The sequence below is a fragment of the Patiria miniata genome, unplaced genomic scaffold, assembly GCF_015706575.1.
Source record: "Patiria miniata isolate m_02_andy unplaced genomic scaffold, ASM1570657v1 HiC_scaffold_3, whole genome shotgun sequence".
Classification (NCBI taxonomy): Eukaryota; Metazoa; Echinodermata; class Asteroidea; order Valvatida; family Asterinidae; genus Patiria; species Patiria miniata.
This window is the reverse complement of record NW_024037069.1, coordinates 32,275,331-32,295,993: the sequence shown is the minus strand read 5'-3', so window position 1 is coordinate 32,295,993 and position 20,663 is coordinate 32,275,331. Positions and strand designations below refer to the sequence as shown.

The window sequence follows — 20,663 nt, the reverse complement described above, 5'->3', positions numbered from 1 at the left end:
CGCTCATGCGTCGTGGCAGGTGATAAACTCATCGTTGTCATTATTATTCAATTAAGTAGAGAACCATTTTTCATATCATATGAATTTGTAATTGAATTGTCAAGCTCCTTGGTAATTGTTTTTCTCCAAGTTGCGTCTTTTTGATGGGCATGTAATATATTTTGAGTCATTCATGCACCGCTTGTTTTCCATCCAACAATCTAAAAATAACCGTACATGTAGTCGGTTTCACCGCTCAAGTAAATTTGGAACGTCATGAGTCACTGTGGACCTTGTCTCATATACGAGGAAATAGCATGTAAGCCTGACTGCAAAATTTACCTTCTGTTACAAACAAGGTGTTGAATAGTTCTGTACAGCCTTTGTTTTTTGGTGCACATGGCAGGAAAAACAAATGAAAGAGTGGCCATTTGAATATTACAAATCACCACACTGGTATTGATGAACGCAAATCAATACGTCAATTCAGCGTCACCGGTCTGTGATTGGGCACGAGGTCGCGATCGCGTGCTGACGATCAACACGTTGTAGTGCTATAAACGTGCATGTGGAAATACCACTTGAAGTTCAGACTTCAGACGGACGAGTCGCAACAGCAGTGCTTTGTAATGACATCGGTAGGAAGGTAATCGGTGGTTGTATTTCAAAAGTACGAGGACCAGTTGGAATTGGACAGTCGGAATGGCGATGATTAGGTTACTGGTCAGCTGTCAGCCGTCCAGGTTTACAGTTCTCGTGTTCGTCACTGCGATAGCGTTGCTTGTTGTGTTCGAAACCAGCCGTTATCTGCACACCAAAACGAACCATAGCTTGTCTTACATCGGACGCGTTGATGCCCCAAGACGTGCCATGTCGACCCAGAGAGACTCGTCACAAAAGCCCAACATCTTGTTTCTCCTGGTGGACGATTTGGGTTACAACGATGTCGGTTACCACGCCAAGAAAGGCGGGTCAGCCATCAGAACGCCTGCCATTGATGAACTCGCCGAGCAAGGAGTCAAGCTGGAGAATTACTACGTGCAGCCGCTGTGCTCACCGACCAGGAGCCAGCTGATGACGGGGAGGTACCAGGTAACATGTGCGTGGCTAGCTGAACAAGGGGCGTGCACCCTGTAAGGGCAGGTACTATGTAACATGGGTGGGGCGGGATGAAAAAGAGAGCGTACATCCTTAAAAAAAACAGGGTAAATTGTTGCTTAACGTCCCAGGACGTCAACGTTATGAAATATATACTGTTGGTTCTGTCGGGACAATTCTTCCCAACAGTTTCGCTGACGATTGAAGTACATGTAATTTATACCAACTGCTGCGTGTGGTAGGATTGCCCAACACGTTTTCAACACTAAACACTTTAAATTGCAGCTTACAAAAGTTTGGTCAGGAACTGAAAATTACAGTATTTTTTCTTTTACTGTGCACCCTTATTTTGTTGGTATTCCGTCCCCTCATTTCTAATTAACCTTTGGAAAGGTTGTTTTACAAAACGTTATCTTTTTTCGGGGTGTCCCAAAGACCCGCCGTGACTTGCCACAAAGTTCAAAGGTTATCAATAAATGAACTTTGCTGCCTTTCAAAGTTAGTGATTCACCCCTAGTTTGCCACATTCTGAAACCACTACTACAATTTTCCTGAAACTCCCCTTTCTCATGTAATAACCCCCAAGGTTTAAACGGTTGAGAAGGGTACTTCAAGGAAAGGAATGAGATATAACTTTAAGTAAGTTGTTTATTAAAAAACAAAATGTCTGTCCTGCTAATGTGGGTTTTTTTTACCATAATGCATGGTGTATAGCTAAGGGCCCTGAATGAAAGAGGAAGCTAAAAACCCTAAGGCCAGTTTCAAGTGCGAGTGGAAAACCATGAATGCCCAATTACAAATTGATAACCAACTCACAAGTCCATAAACTCCGTGAACAAGTATGCCTTCAACAGTTACAAAGGGAGAGATGGGGAGACAATTGGGAGGCAAATGCACGAACAGACACGCGCACGCGGTGTGTCCCTCCTGCATGCTAGGGCTGTCGAAAGTGGTCAAAAAGCGCCAGTTGCTGTTCGTGCATAGAATCCTTATGGTAGATTTTGAACAGGTGCATACCTATGTACCCCAGTCCCTATGTTCCCCAGTTCCTATGTTCCCCAACCCTAACCCTAGCCCTAACACTAACACTAACCCTAACCCTAACCCTAACCCTAACCCTAACCCTTACCATAAGGACTGGGGAACATAGGGATTGTGGAACAAAATGACTGGGGAACATAGGGACTGTGAACATAGGAACATCGGATGGACCCGAGTTTGAACGGGATATATTCTCAATTGGGAACGAAGCCAATTCGCAACAAAACATGAATTCTCAGTGTTCCTTCCAGCTCAGCCTTATTCCACCTAATCAGCGTGTTCCTATATGAACAGTCTCTAATCAAAACAGTGTTACTCTAACACATTCCAAGGTCTGTACCCATAGACGAGGAAACTCTTCATTAACACGTAAGATAAAGGAAGATCATTTGACTCACCCAGCGTGATTTGTCGTCATACTGCAAAATAGTTAGACATTTAGTGCTTCCTGAAGCAACATTTCCAATAACACGAGGCACTTAAGGGCCTCATTTTCTAAAGTGGGCATTTGACATGTTTTTAACATTAGAACTTTTTGTCTAATTCCAAATTCAAAGCGGTGGGGGGGGGGGGGGGGCGTTCCCCATGCTATCTCAGTCACGTTACATGTACAGTCCCTTTTGTGCACTCTAAACTTACCGTGTAGTAGGATTTGTCTGGTATTTTCTGCGTAGCTTTCTTTTCTACGGCAATATTCATTTTCAAGAGACTGACTACGTTTCTTTTGCGTATTTAGGCCTCGGCTCTGTGAGTTATTTTTGTGCAGGCCCAATATACCTGACTTATTTCGTAACAGGCTCAAAACAGTTGGACAGGAGCGGTGCCTCAAGATGATCTCATAATTGTTGGACTAAAGTAGCTGACACGTGACCCTCTACCTGCCTTTCAATCAAACAGTGCGCACTGACCAATAAGCTCACGACTCTTGGTCAGGTGACCATCATATATAGCTCGGGCAAACTCAATCACAAGCACTGAGAGAAGATGTCCACTAACTCAAGGTGGGTGGGGTTTGAGACAAATCCGGAACCGTCCAATAGAGAAAAAATAACAGTGCGTCATGAAGTCGGTCAAGGGGGCACGGACGGACAGTGCCCCAGGTCTCCGTGCCCCCTTTCCGCACAGGTTTTGATGAATTATTGCAACCATGACTAAACCCAATGGGTGCCCCTACCAGTAGCTGAGGCACCCTAAGTGGCCCAAGGAAATAAGACTCTTAGTACGCTTTTAAAGCTGAATTAACGTTATCAGTCCAACATTTTGCATGCAGTCCGAACAAGTCTCCACAAAACCGACCGCGTTTATACGCTCTGATTTTTTAGGCTCCGGGGAGATACTATAGTCAAACGTGAGGCAAAATTCAATTTCCTCTTCTGTTTTAAACCATTTTTCAGCTAACACTGGCGTTATGCACAGAGCTGTTTACCAAACTACGTATTTATAAGTGTGTGTTCATTGGCCTCCTTTTAAGGGGTCGTCTGCCCAAAATATTGTTTTTACCTCAAAACTTTGATTAATAGTCGGGAATTCTTAGGGGAGGGGAAGGGGAACTCGATCATGTTCCTGTCTGGGGAATACCTAACCCGTTTAGGGTATGAGCCGGACGTTCCCCCAAATGGCGTTAGTGGGCTGTGTTTTGTTAAGAGCGATCCAGGGTATTAACACACAATTCTGGCCGGATGGACTCATTCTAAGATGCTTTACAGGGTGAGTCAAAAGTAGCGAAACCCAAATGTCGGGACCAAAAAATTTTACACACATCCCTATGTGATTTGTTTTCGTTTTGCTGAAAGAATACTTACATTCTTGTGATCCGTGGATAGAACTTTAAAAACGGTGGTTGTGTAACTTGTGTTTAAAACTCCGAAACTAGTACATGAGTGATTTGAATGATTCTTGTACTAAAAGAAAGCTTATGAAATGGGCTTTCATATCCTAGATTTTGAAAGTGCTACATGCAGAACTACACTAAAACAATGGTCCCGACGACATTTGGGTTTCGCCTTTTTTTGTTTTACTCACCCTGTATTGTATAGGTAAAGTATATACTATATCTAAAAACCTGAAATCGAGCCCATGTAGCCTTCAATCAAGGTTGCCTCTTGCAAATGAAGCGATAAAAGCAATTTCCACAATTTATTTTGGGTAACAAAAAAGGTGATCTTTAAATAACGTCCTTATTGAGAATTGTATTCGTTTGAACAATGATCGAAGTATCTACCACACATAGTGTCTAAGTCAAAATATTTACATGGTGATAACTGACAAACGAATTCAGCTTTTGAACCCCCCCCCCCCCCAAAAAAAAGTTCGAAACTTACATTTAGTTGACAACCTGTTATACCAAGAACATTTCGGTGCAAACAAACAGAGTAAGAAAGCCTACAAGTCTACAAGTCTGGTATGGTGGGCTATATTTTGACCAAGCTAACTTGACTCTTTCTTACATTCTCAAGTCATTATAACCAAAGATGATCTACGAACAGATGTACTTCGAGGTCGACGACATGTGACACCCTAATTCCCTCTTAACAACACTCCCTCTACCTCTTCAAGTACTGTCTTCGCCCACAATCAGCACCTGCAGCTACCTAGCCAAGGCGATATCTTGTGATATAACATTCGATATGTCGTCCTACTGCACTCAGCATTATCATAAATTATGGGAATTATTGCTGGGTATCAATTAATATCAATTTCCACCGCAACTATATATTCTACCCTGTAAACAGTTTAATTGAATTGTCGTACAGCATGGACTGTATATACACCTCCTATGGCAAATAGCATTCGGTATATCAATGTACGTGGTGTGACTCGCGGTCGGTTAGGATGAATATCGGTTACGCATTATGCAGCTTCTGCAATATTTCCCTAATAATATGATTTAGCGCCAACTGCCAAATGCCTGAGCATATCCTTCAGCTTTTATAAAAACGCATTGTGTGCAGGTTCACTGTAGAACCATACCTTTAATAACTATACTTTTCAACCACATATTCAACCTGATTGGTACTCGGAAAATATTTTAAAAATTGGACATTCTTTTGTAAATATATCTTCTTAAAACTCGCATAAACGTTTGTTTCATTATTATCCCAGCAAGGCCTTTATAATTATTTAAACAAGGGCTTAAATCCATATCCCGGGGATGGGGCGGATAAATCCCCGCACTTTTTGACCACGGGGATGGGCAATTTTAAGGTTATTTTCTAACTTTCCAAAAGCCCACATGTATTAAATAGAACTGAAAAATTGATAACAAGCAGTACAAAATCTTTAAAGGCACAGGTGTGATATAAGGGTAAACGTTTCGGTCGTCCCCCCCCCCCCCCCGCCCTGTAAACAGGACGCTGGGAAGGGCTGATCTCTTCGAGCTCTCATTGGATAGATTTTGCGTGACCTGTGACGTATAGCATGCAGCGCTGCTGCTGTTTATCATACGTAGCGCGCTAGCTGCATGCGAAGGTCATGCTATACCCATAATGCCATCCGTACTTCCTTCACAAGATTCTGTAAAGCGGCTTCAGCCCTTCCCAGCGCCCTGTTTGCGAGGCGGGAGAACTAGCGAAGTTAAACGTAAGCTCTCAAGTTTGCATAAGATGTACATTTTGAACAGCGCCCCTTGTGTCGTGTAGTGTCCAGCACTACCCCACCCACCCCACCCTGCTTTTCGAATGTCGACGGCCGGGCAACTGTAGATGTTGGTCATCCCCCATCCCCCAATCGCCGACACGGATTTACCTAACTGCATTTAAAGTATGGAGGAAAAGGCCTCTGATTTTTTTTCGTAATTAACTTATGCCTTTGAAGTACATACAATGCCAAGTGCAATCCACCATCTCTCAGAGCCTTTAGTATTCCCAGTATAATCATGTGATAACCTCCTTCCATTCCGACAGATCCACATGGGAATTCAGCACTATTTATTCGAGCACGCCCGACCGCACTGCCTACCGCTGGACGAGGTTACCCTACCGACCAAGTTGAAAGAGGCAGGTTACTCGACTCACGCCATCGGCAAATGGCACCTCGGGTTCTGCCATAAGGCTTGCCTGCCGACTAGCAGAGGTTTCGACACATTCTTTGGTGAGCAGGAAACAAATGGAAAATTGTTCCAATATTTTTCATAAATGATGTGAAGCAACATGAGATGTTCTTGTATTCGTCTGAAACTAAAATAAAAAGATGTCCAAAGTTAAATGTATTCTTCAAGCGAATACAATTTGCCATTTCAATAATGTCTTTGTTTAACAATCGTTTTCAGTCTAGTGGAACTAGAGTTAATGGGCTAGTATCAGTTTTAATTCGATTCCTATTCAAACTTACATTTCATTTCATACCAAACGAGAAATATAAGCAGAGAATATATGAAGAAGTTAAGTAAGTGGAATTGTCAAAAAGGTGTAAGAAGCGAACATGGAGGCATCTTCTCGAAGCCTAGGCTTGTGGCGAGATGCCTTGGATGGACTAAAAAAGAACAGCAACAAGAACAAGCACACACGGACAGTTGGACCAAGACGGAACCTAAGCGTGAAAACTTACAGATAATTAGAACAGTATGTATTGAGAGAAACATAAAACATTCGCTGAAAAAAAACTAATCTGTCAGATACTGTACTTTTATCAATAGGGGCGGATCCAGCTTCATGACAGGAGGTTTAGCTTTCAAAGGTTGGCGGGATGGTTAGCAGACTATTTTTTCTGCATGATTTTCCTATTTTTGCGGCATGAGGATCTGCCACTGATCCGAAATAGTTTGCATTTTTTCAGGTTTGTACACAGGGGGAGGGGACCATTGGTACTACAATCGCTCTATGGAAGGCCACCGAGAGTTCTCGGGACACGATCTGCACGACGACACCGCGAAAGAGTTGAGGAATGTCCGTCAATATGACGGCATCTACAGCGCCGAACTCTTCACATCGAGGGCGCAAGAAATCATCAAGACACGCCAGGAAGATCAGGTCAAAACGAACTGTGTTTCTTGCCTCTTTGGGTAAACCCCGGTCTTGGTCTAATATGTTCGCCATTATGATGTGGGTCCTTGTCAAGCGCGGTCCAGCGCGGTCCAGCCGCTGCCGCAGAAGTTGCTATCAACAAGATGAATCATGTCAAGTCTTGAGAACTTTGACACCCAGATCTGAGATACTCAGATTTCTGGGGCCCGAGTGCCGAAGTTCCTAAGTCTGGATTAAAATTCATCTTGTGGTTAAGCGACCTCACTATAGTCTTGACCGCGCTCGCCAGGCCGACTAGTCTGGGACCAAGACTATATAATACTTGGAATTTCAGTAATTTCTTACATCACGCGTGGTAAAAATGCTCGTTGAGATGTTCGCATTGTTCTTAAAAAAATTCTAAGCTGCAGTTTCAAAGAAAAATTGCAAGAGAGTGGCTTGGTTAAGACATTTATGTCACTTGTCCGTTACACAATTTCGGGCAGATTATTATATTAAGGAAGGTACAATATAAAGGTTTGAATGGCAACTCTCAAATAAATGTCTTGATAAAGCCAAATATTATTGTTACCATTTGTGCAGGTTTTGTTTTAACTTCTGAAATATCTAAACTTGCACGCACAATACTACGCCTGACCTACAATCCTGGCCAAATCTCGCTGGGCCCCCGACCCCCCAGCCCCCGCTCAATGTTGTCTCTCATTGCGCGGTGTGTGCTCCATCCGCTGGAGAGAACAACAATGACCGGGGGAGCGGGGGAGTTGGTGACCGTTGGAGGCTAAGGTTATTTCCAAGTGTCCCAACCATTTTGGCCGGGATTGTACACTGTTATTTCGGTTGTGTACTATATGAACCTAGCAACCAGTTGTGTAAAAATATTGAACAAGTTGTGTAATATTTTACACAAGTTGTGTAATATTTTACACAATGGGTTGCTAGGTTCATATAGTACACAACCGTTTGATTTTTACACAACCGAAATAACAGTGTATATGGTTTATCGTTTTCCCCACCAGCCTTTCTTCCTGTATCTGGCCTACAAAAATGTCCATTTCCCATTACAAGCTCCCGAACGCTACAAGAATCTATACCGTGACTCCATCAATAATGCGGCTTACAGACAAACCTACGCGGGAATGGTCAGTGCCGTGGACGAAAGTGTGAGAAACTTGACGAAGACGCTCTGGGAAGAGGGCGTCTGGGATAACACCATCATCATCTTTTCGTCAGGTGGGTGGAACTGGAAACAATATCCGCTGATTAGTCCTCGATATACCTACAAATATGATTGTAAATTGTTATACCTAAGGCATCTAAAAATGTTCGTCATATAATATACGGATGTTGTTGAAAACATCATTTAGCAGTGTGTAGCTTAATTCCTGTTAATGTATCTTTTGGAGACATTTTTTTCGTGATTAGGTATACCTTATGGAGACACCAGACATGAAAATTTGTCTATCTAATGTCACAGCTCCCATTTAGAGGCAAAATGTTCGTGTCGCAAATAGGCTAGATCGATTGCTCGTGGTCCAGCACAATTATACCAAAATTCGTGGGGTAGGATAAGGGAAGGGGTCCTTAAATTGGGGGGGGGGGGGAACTTGCACAACCCTATAGGAATGTCTCCCTATTAAAGGTACCATTTTCCGTAATAATAACTACTTTAGCAAATATTTCGGCATAAATTAATCAAATTTTACCCTTCGGGGTTATTTTTCTATCTCACATCTTGGAAAATAGCATCACAATGTCTAGACACGGCATTAGGTTTTATGTGACATATGCTCAATTATTTAAAGTAAGCAGTATACGCATAATATAGTTATGATAATGATTATAATATGATATGTACATATATCTCGTGTATTAAATAATTGAGCATATGCCTTGGCAGCATGACATTTTGCTGATTAATTAATTTGCTGAAATTATAAAAAGGTTTTTTAGGCATCAATTGGACAATAATGTTGATGATTTTGTTTTTGAAAAAATATAAATCAGGGAAAACCGAAACGGGGTACTTTTAATAATTCAATGTGACCAATTATTATTAATGTCGGGCGAGGAAAGCTTCGTTTCATCTATACAGAACAGCAAAAAAATGTGCCCCAAAATATCTTCATCGTACTCGTAATCATCATGCAACATCAGTCGACCGATATCGGCATCAGCTTTGATGGAACTTTTTCCATGGACTAGTCATTGCTGATGAATTTGGAATTCGTTAAGTAACTGTTTAACCCTAAAACTTTCAAAAGATTCCAAATCAATATACCGAGGCTTAAACAATTTTCAATTAATTTTTGAAGGACTATTTTTTGTGTTTATTTGACAGACAATGGAGGTTCTTTAAACACCTTCGGAAACAACTGGCCGCTCCGTGGCGGCAAGGCGTTTTTGAATGAAGGCGGAGTGCGCGCAGTGGGCTTCGTCAGCAGTCCGCTTCTACCTAAAGCCGTGCGGGGCACCATCAACACACAGCTCATCCATGTCAGTGATTGGTTACCAACGCTGGTGCGGAGTGTTGCCGGGGGCCAGACTAACGGCACTAAACCATTGGACGGGTATGATGTATGGCAGACTATCAGGTAGGTAAACAATGGCTTTCTTGTTGAAATTTTGCTTGCTTCAAATGATGGAATTTATATACGCTGCAACCTTGAAATCATGAGTACATCAAATCTAGCGTCCACGTCTTGCAATGTTATTTTAAAGTCTGGGTACAGAACACCGACTAGTCTTAGTATCTAGGTCACATTTTCAATGAGCTTGTTTTGTAGAGAACATTATATTTTATTAAGTTGATGTACTGAGGAAAAATAGGACGGGAACCACTGACCAATCACAAGCACAATACACTGCATGGCAGTTTGGTTGGTAACCCATTTTTGCAAAGCACAATTTTGTGTGTTTTTCAAATTTCTGTGTTAAAAATCCAAGAAATGTTGCCCCTGGTGAGTGCCTTCCTTATAAGATACCAACAACTTTAAAAGTTGTCCGTTGATTGTAATTAAAAACATTTTCAATTTTTTGATAAACATTTTACCTTTTACTTTTTTATCTTTATTTTGCACTTCGCGTAGTCAAGGGGCCGTGTCACCTCGTACCGAGATTCTTCACAACATCGATCCCATGTTCGACTATGCCGAGATCACCCACGAGGACCAGGCGTTGTTAGACTCCTTACCAGGAGACCAAAGGTTCGACCCCGGTTTCCGCGCAGCGATCAGGGTCGGTGATTGGAAGTTACTGACTGGAAGCTCAGGTACAACGATGTTTACTTCATAACGAATTTGAATGGGACATTTCGGCATAAATGAATCTGTACAGATCTATGGACCAATTCGGGCACGCTATCATTTCTATCACGTAGACCCCTTCAATGGCGAAAGCATTGTGCTAGCTTTTGTCCAAGTAATACGTGACGGGGCAATTGCTTTGTACGATAGCATGCACAATGGTTTCTCCATAGGAGGGGCCTTCGGTTTCTGGTATGGAGCTTGCCCCAAAAGTGGTGCGGCGTCGCGGGTTTCTTTTCCTACTTTTTTTTTCGTCAAAAGTCGGCTGATGTTGCAGATGATGCTTCGATCCCCTTATAACTCTCAAAAATATCCTTCAGAGTGGAGCTTGAGGTGACCTCAGTAAGGCCATAAGGCTTGAGAATTCTGCACCCACTTACGATCTCGACCGACACGAACATTCTTCGGGAAATTTGGACAGTCAAGACAAAAATCAGAGAAAACGGTATCGTCAGACCATACAGCGACATCGACATCGTGCATGAGCTGCCAGGCTGGTCATTAGTCTGCTCCATTACATATTGCACTAATTAAAAAACGTTTACAGGTTCTAAATACACGACCATCGCTCCCTCAGACGCACAATTACAAAACTACAATACCGTCTGCAAATGGTGCCCGATTAAATTTACTGCAAAATATATGGGAGCACAGGAGGCCACATAAAGTTATACTCGATCGTTACCCCATCTAAAACACGTTAACATTGTGCAGTAGCAAGATTCCAGTCGAACCAGTGAGTTTGGCGGTTTTGAGACATCATCTTACTTTGAACAAAATTTTTTTTTAATTTGCGCACGCAGACCAGAAACAGGAGACTTTTTTGACCTAAAGAAGGGTTTGGTGCTTCTCATTATTAACTTCTTTTTAAGTTGTTTCTTCCTTACTTCTTTCCGTTCTCAATGTTATGAGAATAGCCTATTCTTTGTACTGGACCATGGTCTTCGTCAAGTTAAATTAATAACGGGTGTACTGCGTTCATGATTGATAACCTAGACATTTATTAATGTTGAAAGTTGGCGAGGTTCGGAGATCCGACTAAATCTAAGATCGGTACCAAATGTTATGCGGATGTGTCGTTCATGCACAGTACGCATCAATCATAGAAACATCCGGACTGAGTTAGGACGAGAGGCATTGTAAGTTCAGACTTGACAGTCGGACAAAACTTAAGAACAAAGACAAAAACACTCTGGAGTCGACCAAACTAGGGCTGGATATAATCTCAGTGTTAAGAGCGCTACGGAAGTGAAGAAAGGGTTAGTATACCGTGCAGCCGAATTTATAGGTTTTCTGACTATATTCTTGGCGTGGGTTAGGCCTACATGATTTTTTCTCCAGAAAAATAAAGTGATGTAAGACGTCTATTAGAATTGTTATTGCAGACCATGTCACAATTTGCTCACAAAATTGGACCGTATGGTCGCGTGATGCCATCTTTCAGCAAACCGTTCACTTCTGCGCATGCACGCACATCTCTTGAAATATGAATGGTTTAACAGTGTTGACATAAACTGTTTAATTTGGGCATAATCACATGGAAAAGATGCTTTACATGTTTAAGTTGCCTGTCGGTTGCCTGTTCTGGCAACTGTTTCTTGACAGCGAAATAATGTCGTTTCAATTGTAAACAAACATTCAAAACACCTGCTGCTTGTTATCATCGACTCTCATGAAAAAAAAAGTCAAGAAACAGCCGTCAATTCTCTGTCCAAAGTCTGTCCATTTGACTATAAATTCAGGCGGGAAATCTTAGTGGCGCCTGCCGTTCCAGTGGATTTCTGTCAGAACCGAGGAAACACCATGAAGATATATACATGTATACTCGTGCCCGAAGGCAGTCTGTGATTCAAGATAAGTTGAAAAACACTGTGCATTCAGCGCTACTGTGCTACTGTTTTGTAGAACGTGTAAGTTGTTTGTTGAGAAAACATCACGTGACTTTGACAGGTGTTGCCTGTTTTGCTTAGGAAACAGAGACGAAAATTCGTTTGCAAAATGTGTCACTGGGCCAAATTGTGTCCGATGTAACCAGTAAGATAAAGCTGTTGACGGAGAGCGCTCTGAGAGAAATGCCTTCGGGTGCTAAAGGCTGCATGAGGAGAACGTCATTGAAATTCATCATGCATGTACATGGGACATCTCAGATTGCCACTTTACAGGTTGACCCGAAAAATACAACCCTAAAACGTTTGCCTTTTAATAAAAATGGGTCGGTGGATTTTTATGTTTTGGGTATTGGATTAAAGCTGAGCGCTTTTTCTTTCAAGTAGGCCTACTGAAAAAAAATCACGAGAATAGCACTTTGGGTTGCTGAGAAAATGCCAATTATGTAAAAAGTGGTCATTTTCATCCTGTACACAAAATATTACCACACTATGGGATTTAAACTGTACCTAATTATTGTGCACGTCCTAACCCTTGCAAACAACATGGCACATAACATGACAAGAGTACAAATGAATTTGATGGAAATGCCTTTGACTTTCCACCTGAACAGGTATATCACCCTTTTTAGTCCTATTTTAAGCCTTTTCAGCATCACAAATATGTCAAAATACTTAAGAAATAGCACCCAAAAAGGAATAATTGCCCAGTGGGCTTACAGTAAAATGTTTCACTGTTTGAAGTACTTGTGAACACGATGAAAAAAATGACTACTTTTACATACCTGGCATTTTCTCAGCTCAGCAGCCGAAAGTGCTATTTTCAGGATTTTTTCAGTATTTGAAAGAAAAAGCTCTCCGCTTTAAAACCGGAAATTCAAAACCAAAAAATCCACCGATCCTTTTTTTTAAGGCAATTGTTTTAGGGTTGCATTTTTTTGGACACACATGGGACATCTCAGATTGCCACAATAGTGTGATATTAAACTTGCTGCGGCAAATCTGCGGTATCTCGTTAATGTTTAATGATCACGTATGGTTGTTGAGCATTCTTGTAAACATGTGTTCTACTTTTTCGTTTATCAGTGAGCCCATACAAATTGAATAAAGTACTTTCTATGACTTCATTTTTTGAAATTTCTTTCTTCGCCTAAATAGGTTGTCCATTTTGGCGTCGGCCGCCCGAGTCTCCTGACCTTATCCCCATCCAATCTTGCCCGGGCTCATCCTCAAACGCCATCCAGCTGTACAACATCAGGTACGACCCGCGAGAAACCTGCAACGTAGCCCGGGATCACAAGGAGCTCGTGCTGAAGCTTCTACAGCGACTGCAGTTCTACCAATCCGGGGCGGTACCTGCCAACTTCCCGGCCACGGACAGCCGGGCTAACCCGCTGTTACACGGTGGGCTCTGGATGCCGTACCTGGATTGACGAAGGGGCTTTTCCCAGACAATTATAGATCGACCCATTAAGCCCCGCCCCATCATGTAGTTTTGACCAATCACGGCCCGACAAATTCCGACCGGCGCGTAAGTTGTTGCCCACGTGCGCAGTGGGCGGGGCCTAATAAATCGGCATATTGCCAAACATCGGCCTCGTCTCCGGTTCCGCCCCAGAGAGAGTTGCAGTCAAGTAAAATAAGCTAAGCGAAAAGCAGCCGTAGGCGTGAAGTACGTACTTTTATGACCAACTGAAAATGAAAACTTACTTGAGCTTTTGTTGAGTTTTGTGGGTGGTGTACGCAGTGGCTGCCTTATTTTGCGACTTGACTATAAAAAAACCGGGTTCATTTTATTTGGGGGGGGGGGGGGGGGCTGTTGGCCACCTGGATCCGCCGTTGTCGTAGCAACAGCTACTTCATCAGACGCTAGTCACAAATCAGTTACCAGTCAATCACTATCATCAATCGCAAGGCAATTAGATCACAAAAAAACAAGGTCAAAAAGGGGACAATAACCATATAGGTTTTTGTCCTTGTTTTGGCTGATCAATTGACGTTAGACGTATACGTTAGACGAGGTTATACCTCAGGCTGTGATGAATTGTGTTGATATGCATTATGTGAGTTACTCATGGTGACATTTAATGAATTGTGACGACTTGTGTTTGACTTATATTTGACTTGATTGCATCTCTGGTTAGGCCAACAAAAATTTGTCGGTCTCTGGTCAGCGCGCGCGTCAACCTTTTTTTCTTCAAATTGTCCGCGGTAGTCACAACAGCACCCTCTATTGCCGCACCTCCTCAATTTTTTGTACCAAGGAATGGGGAAATTGCACCAAGGCAAATGATGGAGGACACCAATGCATATGAGGACACAAAAAAACAAAATACCCCTCCTTGTCTGTACAATCCAAGCTTGACATTTGTTTTTTTTAAATCCGGAATTTTGGTCTGACCAGAGACCGATTTTTTTGTATTGGCCTTATTGCCTACTGGCACTATACAGCTTCATGATTACAGGTTTCCAACTCGGAAGACTCTGGTTCAAAATTGATCATTAATCGCTACAACCTTACCAGTTCGGATGAGGTGACAGACACCTTTAGTGAATCTCAAGGCTGGAGATGGAGCCGAACCTGCAGTGAGACGAAGCCGAGATTCGCTAAAGCCTTTTTGATACTCCGTTGTCGATGTGATCGATTAAGATTAACAATTGACGATAAGAGAGAAAACTTGCTTTACAAGTGCAATGTACACCTTATATGGTGCATCAAAGTATAAATTATTCACAAAATATTTTATTAACTTGATACATTATTTTCACATGATATATTAAATTAAGGGTATTACATTCGAACTGTATATGAAAATGACAAATAAATTACACTTAAGAACAGTTGTTCCATATATGTTTGAAATACATATATGGAATTGGAAATGCATGTGAGAAATAGCAATATAATAAATATAATTATTTTACATGGCTATTATCATTAAATTTAAAACAAAAAAGTGGATGCCAATCTCATTTCACTGTGATAAGTCGTTTTTAAACATTTGGTTTCATTCACGTTCATTTAAATTCCACATTCAAAAATTTTGGATAATTCCAAACAAATTGTAGTTTCATTTTTCATTATTAAAAAAAATAAATTAATGTCATTATTGTTTTAGAAACCTCAAATTGCTCTTAGTAGACACGAGATGCTGATGAGCGTTACCATAATAATGGTTGTCGTGAAACCATATTGTCTTCCAGCCCCATTACCTGCAGTAAGAAAGAGAGAAAGCAAGAACATATTATTTCAGATGTAAAAAGTAAAAAAAAAAAAAAAACAGTATTATTTCAATTGGGAAAATGGCAATATAAGTGGTATTTCAATTCTGTGTAAAAAAGGTCAATACCTGACCCTAACTCTCCAATAAACTATTCTAACATAGTCATGTGCCGAGTGTTTTGTTCCTTGATTTGGTGAATCTTTGATGTGCCAGAGTGAGTACACGGAAGGGACTTGGGGAATGTAATGGCTACGGCTATTCACCACAGCACGGCAACGGCAAAAAACGAAGCCGTTGCCCCGAATACCCGATATTCCCAAACGGCTATTTCATTGACATCACAAAATGAGGGAGCGCGTTTTAATCGAGTTGCTAAACACAAAAAAAACAGTTGCTAAAATAAATCAACTGGAATCTAGTCATCACAAGCAGTTTATATTAAGTTCATTTTGAGTAAGTAACTTCCCGTAGTCGCAATTGGTTGCTGGAACTTGGTTTTCCTGTTTAGGGAAGTGCGAGTGGGCGGTTTATAACAAGTATGAGCCTAAGATCCCTGAAGCCCGTTACACGGGCCTGACAATTAAAGATCTCTCGATCCGTGTGTTGTGTAAGAAATTGGATTTTTTTTTCTCCTAACAAATGGCCAGTTTTCACGTAGGCCCTATAGACCATTATCATGTTGCAGCCATTCCATTTTTTTCCCATTCAAATTAATGTAACCAAAGCGAGGATTGCATGAAAAATAGTCTGGTTCCTTTTTGTACAAAAAGCATTATCATTCAGTACTGTTATTGGATACAGGGAAGATGACTGAAATGGTGGCAGCACGATAAAGGTCTATTATTTAAACAAGCAAACAAACAAAATCACTTTTCTGTGGTTTCTGCAACCCTCTGAGTAAGGCTTTTTATGTGGGTTGCTTTTAAATTTTGCGCATCAAAGGCCCCAAAACGGCAGCCCGAAATAGGTTTGGTCCACAGAAAAAGAATAGAAATTGGTAGGCCTAACTAAGTAAAAAAATAATCCTCGATTAAATGTGGGTGATGTTTCTCGTTAGATGGCACACCAAAAAGTGAATAACTTTTGAGCTTGAAATCTGCTTAGAGAGATCAACTTTAAAGAATGATCATCTTGATTACGACAGCAAGGTGATACGCACTAATTGGTGAGGTGAGGCCATGCGAACCGTCCGTAGCGTCGAGATCCGTCGGGCCAGCTGGCACTTGGGTACTCGCTGTGCTGTTGCCTTCCCCGGGAGGATGCACCGTCGGCAAGGCGTCTGGGGCTCGGTAAATTGAAAAATCCTGCTTGCTGCCGCTGATGGAATACCCAAGGGTATGGTAGGTCAAGAAACCTGCACATTACAAAAAATGTCAATCATACATAAATAAAGACAAAAGTAATGGGCATTGGCGTAACTATTTTAACCCTCCAGAGGACGAACAAGTTGAGCTGAGTTTTAATTATAGGTTTTAAAATAATGTAACAAATCAAGTAACAAACTTTGCACTTCAAAATTACCACATCCTTTATTAAGTATTAATAATTATTTACCACCACTCTGACGCCCTCTTGCAAGTAACACATAAGTGTCTTCTCTGAGGTCCGCAAACTCTGGTTGCCCATCGAGAAACTTAACGCGTGTGAATTTACACTGGATGATCCCATTGGCTGACGATGCTGCCTCGTCCGTCACTCCAATCTGAAATAAAATAAAACAATTACCGATTTCATATTATTGTTATTAATGGAGATAACATTTCAGAATGTCTGCTCAGTTACTGTTAAAGAGGCAAAAGTCAAATAGTTGCATGATAATGGCATACATTGCATGTATACGACCTTGTATCAACTCTAATCCACACGCATTGAAGTTCGCAATCCTGTGCGCGGACGGGGCCATACCCATATTATAAGATCCATGTGTGGTCGGAGTGGTCGGTGTATAATATGGCCTAATTAATATAGTTATTATCAATTTTTTTCATGAGCCTACTAATTTTGCTTCCCTTTAGAATCTCGTCTCTCATGTTTCTCCTTTACAAAGGGAAAAATGTAAGAATGTGACGTACATGCGAACGGTCTCCCCCTTGATAAATAGTGTGCGTGATTGTAGGATTTTATCAGCGCTCCCCATTGAAAATATGGCACGAGCCCCCCCCCCCCCCTCCCCCTATTGATTTTCGGAGGCCTAAGTGTCCGGAGAAAATAACCGGTCCACATTTCAGCACGCCTACCTGAAAACAATTCTAGATCCACCCTGCTAGGCCCCCCCCCCCAAAAAAAAATATTGGCTCTAGAACGGCGCCTGTAATCCAGCTTAATTAAAATACAATTCCAGGAGGGTACTGCATAATGATACAGACCTGTGTTCGTGGTTCATTGACGTGGCTGACTGGATTGTAGAAATGCTTGAGTGTAGCTCCGTTGTTGTCAACACAAGCTAAAACGTCTGTACTCGACTACAAAGAAAAACAAAGAACACATGGAAAGAGAAGAACACTTAATGTTTGCAACTTTTAAAACATTTCATTTTTTTCTTTCTCACATTTAATGGTTTTCATCTCTGATCTTCACAATTTATTTGTTAAAATAAAAAAAAAACAAGAGAAAAATAATACTGTTTTGGGGATTCACGCATTTCTTCCGTAACAATTATCAAAAATGATAACTAAAATGTTCACTAATTTTTTACAAAAAAAACACACACACACACGGGAAAATGACTACAAAAGTAGGTGCATTGAAATAACTTTAACTTCCGGAACCGCCATTATTTGGCTGTCGGCACTCCGGAGGTTGCAGGTTCAGACCCCGCTACATCCCATTTCTTATTTTATTGCACCTAGTCAGTTCCCCTTTGTGGTTTCTGTCTATTTGTAAACTAATTAAGTTTTACTTAAATCTTAGAATAGTGATCAATCTTACCATAAGCTGATTGCCCGAAAATCCAACAGCTACATAGCCAGGTGACATTCCAGCCAACTCAAATATCAGAGACCCCCCATCTGGTGTCTCCTGCCACGTCACGATGACGTCACATGACGTCAAACTGTCGCAGTCCACGGGGCTCCTGAAGCAGCCTTTGGAGACCCCGCACTCGTCGACAGCTATCTGGGGCGCCCCCAGTCGTATCAACAGTGCCAACGTCAGAAAGGCGTGTGTGTAATGCAGTAATGCATTTGGAATGTAAGCGGTCGACATTCTGTTTGCAAAGCAAGCCAGGGGTATTGTTGTGACTGTTTGCACTTCATCACGACAACACTCGAAATTCTTAAGGCGCAAAGAAGAGTTCGACCGTCATTCTTTTTCTAAGGCAATGTCCATACTTAACCGTGCACTGACCTTTATATAATGCTGGTTTGTGATAATAAAATTAATGCACAATTTCAGAGAATTATCACTTCAACTTTTGTTTTTCTATAAGGACTTATAGTTAATTGATCTTCCTAAGCGCATTTTATGGACTGTTTTCTCATAACAATTCGATTTGTATGTTTCTTAAGCCAAAAATTCCCCCCCCCCCCCCCCCCCCCCCCCATTTTTGGGGGTCTACAATCCTTGGAAAAAAAACTTTGGGGTGTAAGTATTGAGCCATAACGCTAAAAAATATGATCCTCTTTCATTATTGTCGGGCCGCAAAAAAAATCGAAGTTAATCTTCCAGGCCCCCCCCCCCCATTTTTGGGGGTCTGCAATCCTTGTAAAAAAAAATTTGGGTCGTAAGTTTTGAGCCATAACGCCAAAAAATATGATTCTCTGTCATTATTGTCGGGCCACAAAAAATCGAAGTTAATCTTCCAGGACAAACTGTCGGCAAACTTTTACAGCGAATAACCTTTTTGAATTGCGAGAAAAAAACCAGAACTGAATTACTAGGTTTGATTTCTCATAATATAATACCGAAAATTGCTCACCTTCCAGAACCACAAGACAAGCAATACATTTAATTCTCGAAGAAATATTCCAAAAATCTGCGCGTATATTGAACTAACCAACAAATTAAAACATCCTGAACTAGAAATGTAAAATGACAAACCTTGAATCGGTCAACGAAGGACGACCAGTTCGGATGATGAAAGCGGTAACACTTTTATCCCTTCCTTACTAGCTCTACGGATCCTCAGACGAGGTGATGACCACAAGAAGACAAATTGGCGCAACACTAGCGGGACTATTATACGCTTTACCCAAAACGGTATAGTGCAGCGTGAAACTCTTAGAATCCTAATTCGAAGAAGTGCCCACGTGCTGAAAGCATTGTCATTATTATTCCAACAATTTTTAACCTCGATTGTCACTATTTTGGGTCAAAGTACAGAAATGGAATAAGGTTGAACATTAAGCAAGTGGTCACAACGAACACGTTATCGGTCACCCACATGCATCGTAACAAAGACACACATTGTGGCCATCGTGTGTACATATGCAAATCGAGCAAACATCATCACGACCGGAGCTGTTTTATTATGAAACCTCTCTAGATATTCTCCCGTGTTCAAACAAACTAATCATAATAGCTGATAAATGAATCACGATTTAACGTACTGTATTCGTCACTCACTAGTCTTTACTGATATCACGCAGTCTTCGCGGAAGATAACATTTATCATTAAACAACACCCATTGTCTTTGTGACATTCGACAATTCAAAACAGCAATTTCAAATTGGCACTGAAGCCGAGGGCCCCATTGCTGTCTTTTGTTGAGAGGATTAAAAAAGCAAAGGTGCTCAATTCATGCAATGGCTTAGCACCGACAGCCTCGGTTTCAATGCTAACTTGAACTAAATTCGTCTATGGAGCATAAATAATTTCATTGGCTTGAACTTATTCATACAAATATTGTCTACAGATGAATAGTTTTATGCGAAGCATTTTGCCATAGTAACAGCTGAAGCCTGCCTCCGTAGCTCAGTCGTAAGGAAAACCTATGGAAAAAATTATGTATATTTATGGCCAAGGTAGCTAGCTAGTAAAATGCACACTAAGAAGTTGAGTTTTTATGCCATCATGTCCTTTCGTGCGCATCTGTTTGTGGGCCTGTTTTATACCAAAAAAATCTGTCACGTCTCCGGCTTCGGCTTAAAAGGGTTTTCGACCTTTTCTGGAGGTTTCCCTCTATGTTGTGCTTGTGGAACATCAAATCCTATAATATGTAACTATAATTCCAA

General features: G+C 41.4%; 2 protein-coding genes across 2 annotated transcripts; one reads left to right on the top strand and one right to left on the bottom strand.

The window, feature by feature from the left end:
• Positions 1-222: 222 nt before the first annotated feature.
• LOC119737032 (arylsulfatase B-like) lies at positions 223-14,073 on the top strand. The gene is made up of 7 exons (XM_038211097.1): positions 223-1,071; positions 6,021-6,207; positions 6,892-7,085; positions 8,096-8,309; positions 9,418-9,670; positions 10,166-10,347; positions 13,426-14,073. The coding sequence occupies exons 1-7, from the start codon at positions 682-684 to the stop codon at positions 13,698-13,700; spliced, it is 1,695 nt and encodes a 564-aa protein (XP_038067025.1). The 5' UTR covers positions 223-681; the 3' UTR covers positions 13,701-14,073.
• A 917-nt stretch (positions 14,074-14,990) lies between these two features.
• Positions 14,991-19,899, bottom strand: LOC119738817 (DOMON domain-containing protein FRRS1L-like). The gene is made up of 6 exons (XM_038213783.1): positions 19,530-19,899; positions 18,420-18,696; positions 17,858-17,953; positions 17,046-17,193; positions 16,651-16,845; positions 14,991-15,480 (listed from the first exon to the last, which is right to left on the bottom strand). The coding sequence occupies exons 2-6, from the start codon at positions 18,693-18,695 to the stop codon at positions 15,392-15,394; spliced, it is 804 nt and encodes a 267-aa protein (XP_038069711.1). The 5' UTR covers position 18,696; positions 19,530-19,899; the 3' UTR covers positions 14,991-15,391.
• Between the last annotated feature and the right edge of the window lie 764 nt (positions 19,900-20,663).

Bases quoted from the DNA above. Each gene is read 5' to 3' on its own strand.
- LOC119737032 (XM_038211097.1), top strand. From the start codon at position 682: ATGGCGATGATTAGGTTACTGGTCAGCTGTCAGCCGTCCAGGTTTACA. The intron at 1,072-6,020 runs GTAACATGTGCG...CCATTCCGACAG, and splicing joins TGATGACGGGGAGGTACCAG to ATCCACATGGGAATTCAGCA. The intron at 6,208-6,891 runs GTGAGCAGGAAA...GCATTTTTTCAG, and splicing joins AGGTTTCGACACATTCTTTG to GTTTGTACACAGGGGGAGGG.
- LOC119738817 (XM_038213783.1), bottom strand. From the start codon at position 18,695: ATGTCGACCGCTTACATTCCAAATGCATTACTGCATTACACACACGCC. The intron at 17,954-18,419 runs GTAAGATTGATC...TTTTCTTTGTAG, and splicing joins TTTCGGGCAATCAGCTTATG to TCGAGTACAGACGTTTTAGC. The intron at 15,481-16,650 runs GTGCGTATCACC...TTCTTACTGCAG, and splicing joins TGGCCTCACCTCACCAATTA to GTAATGGGGCTGGAAGACAA.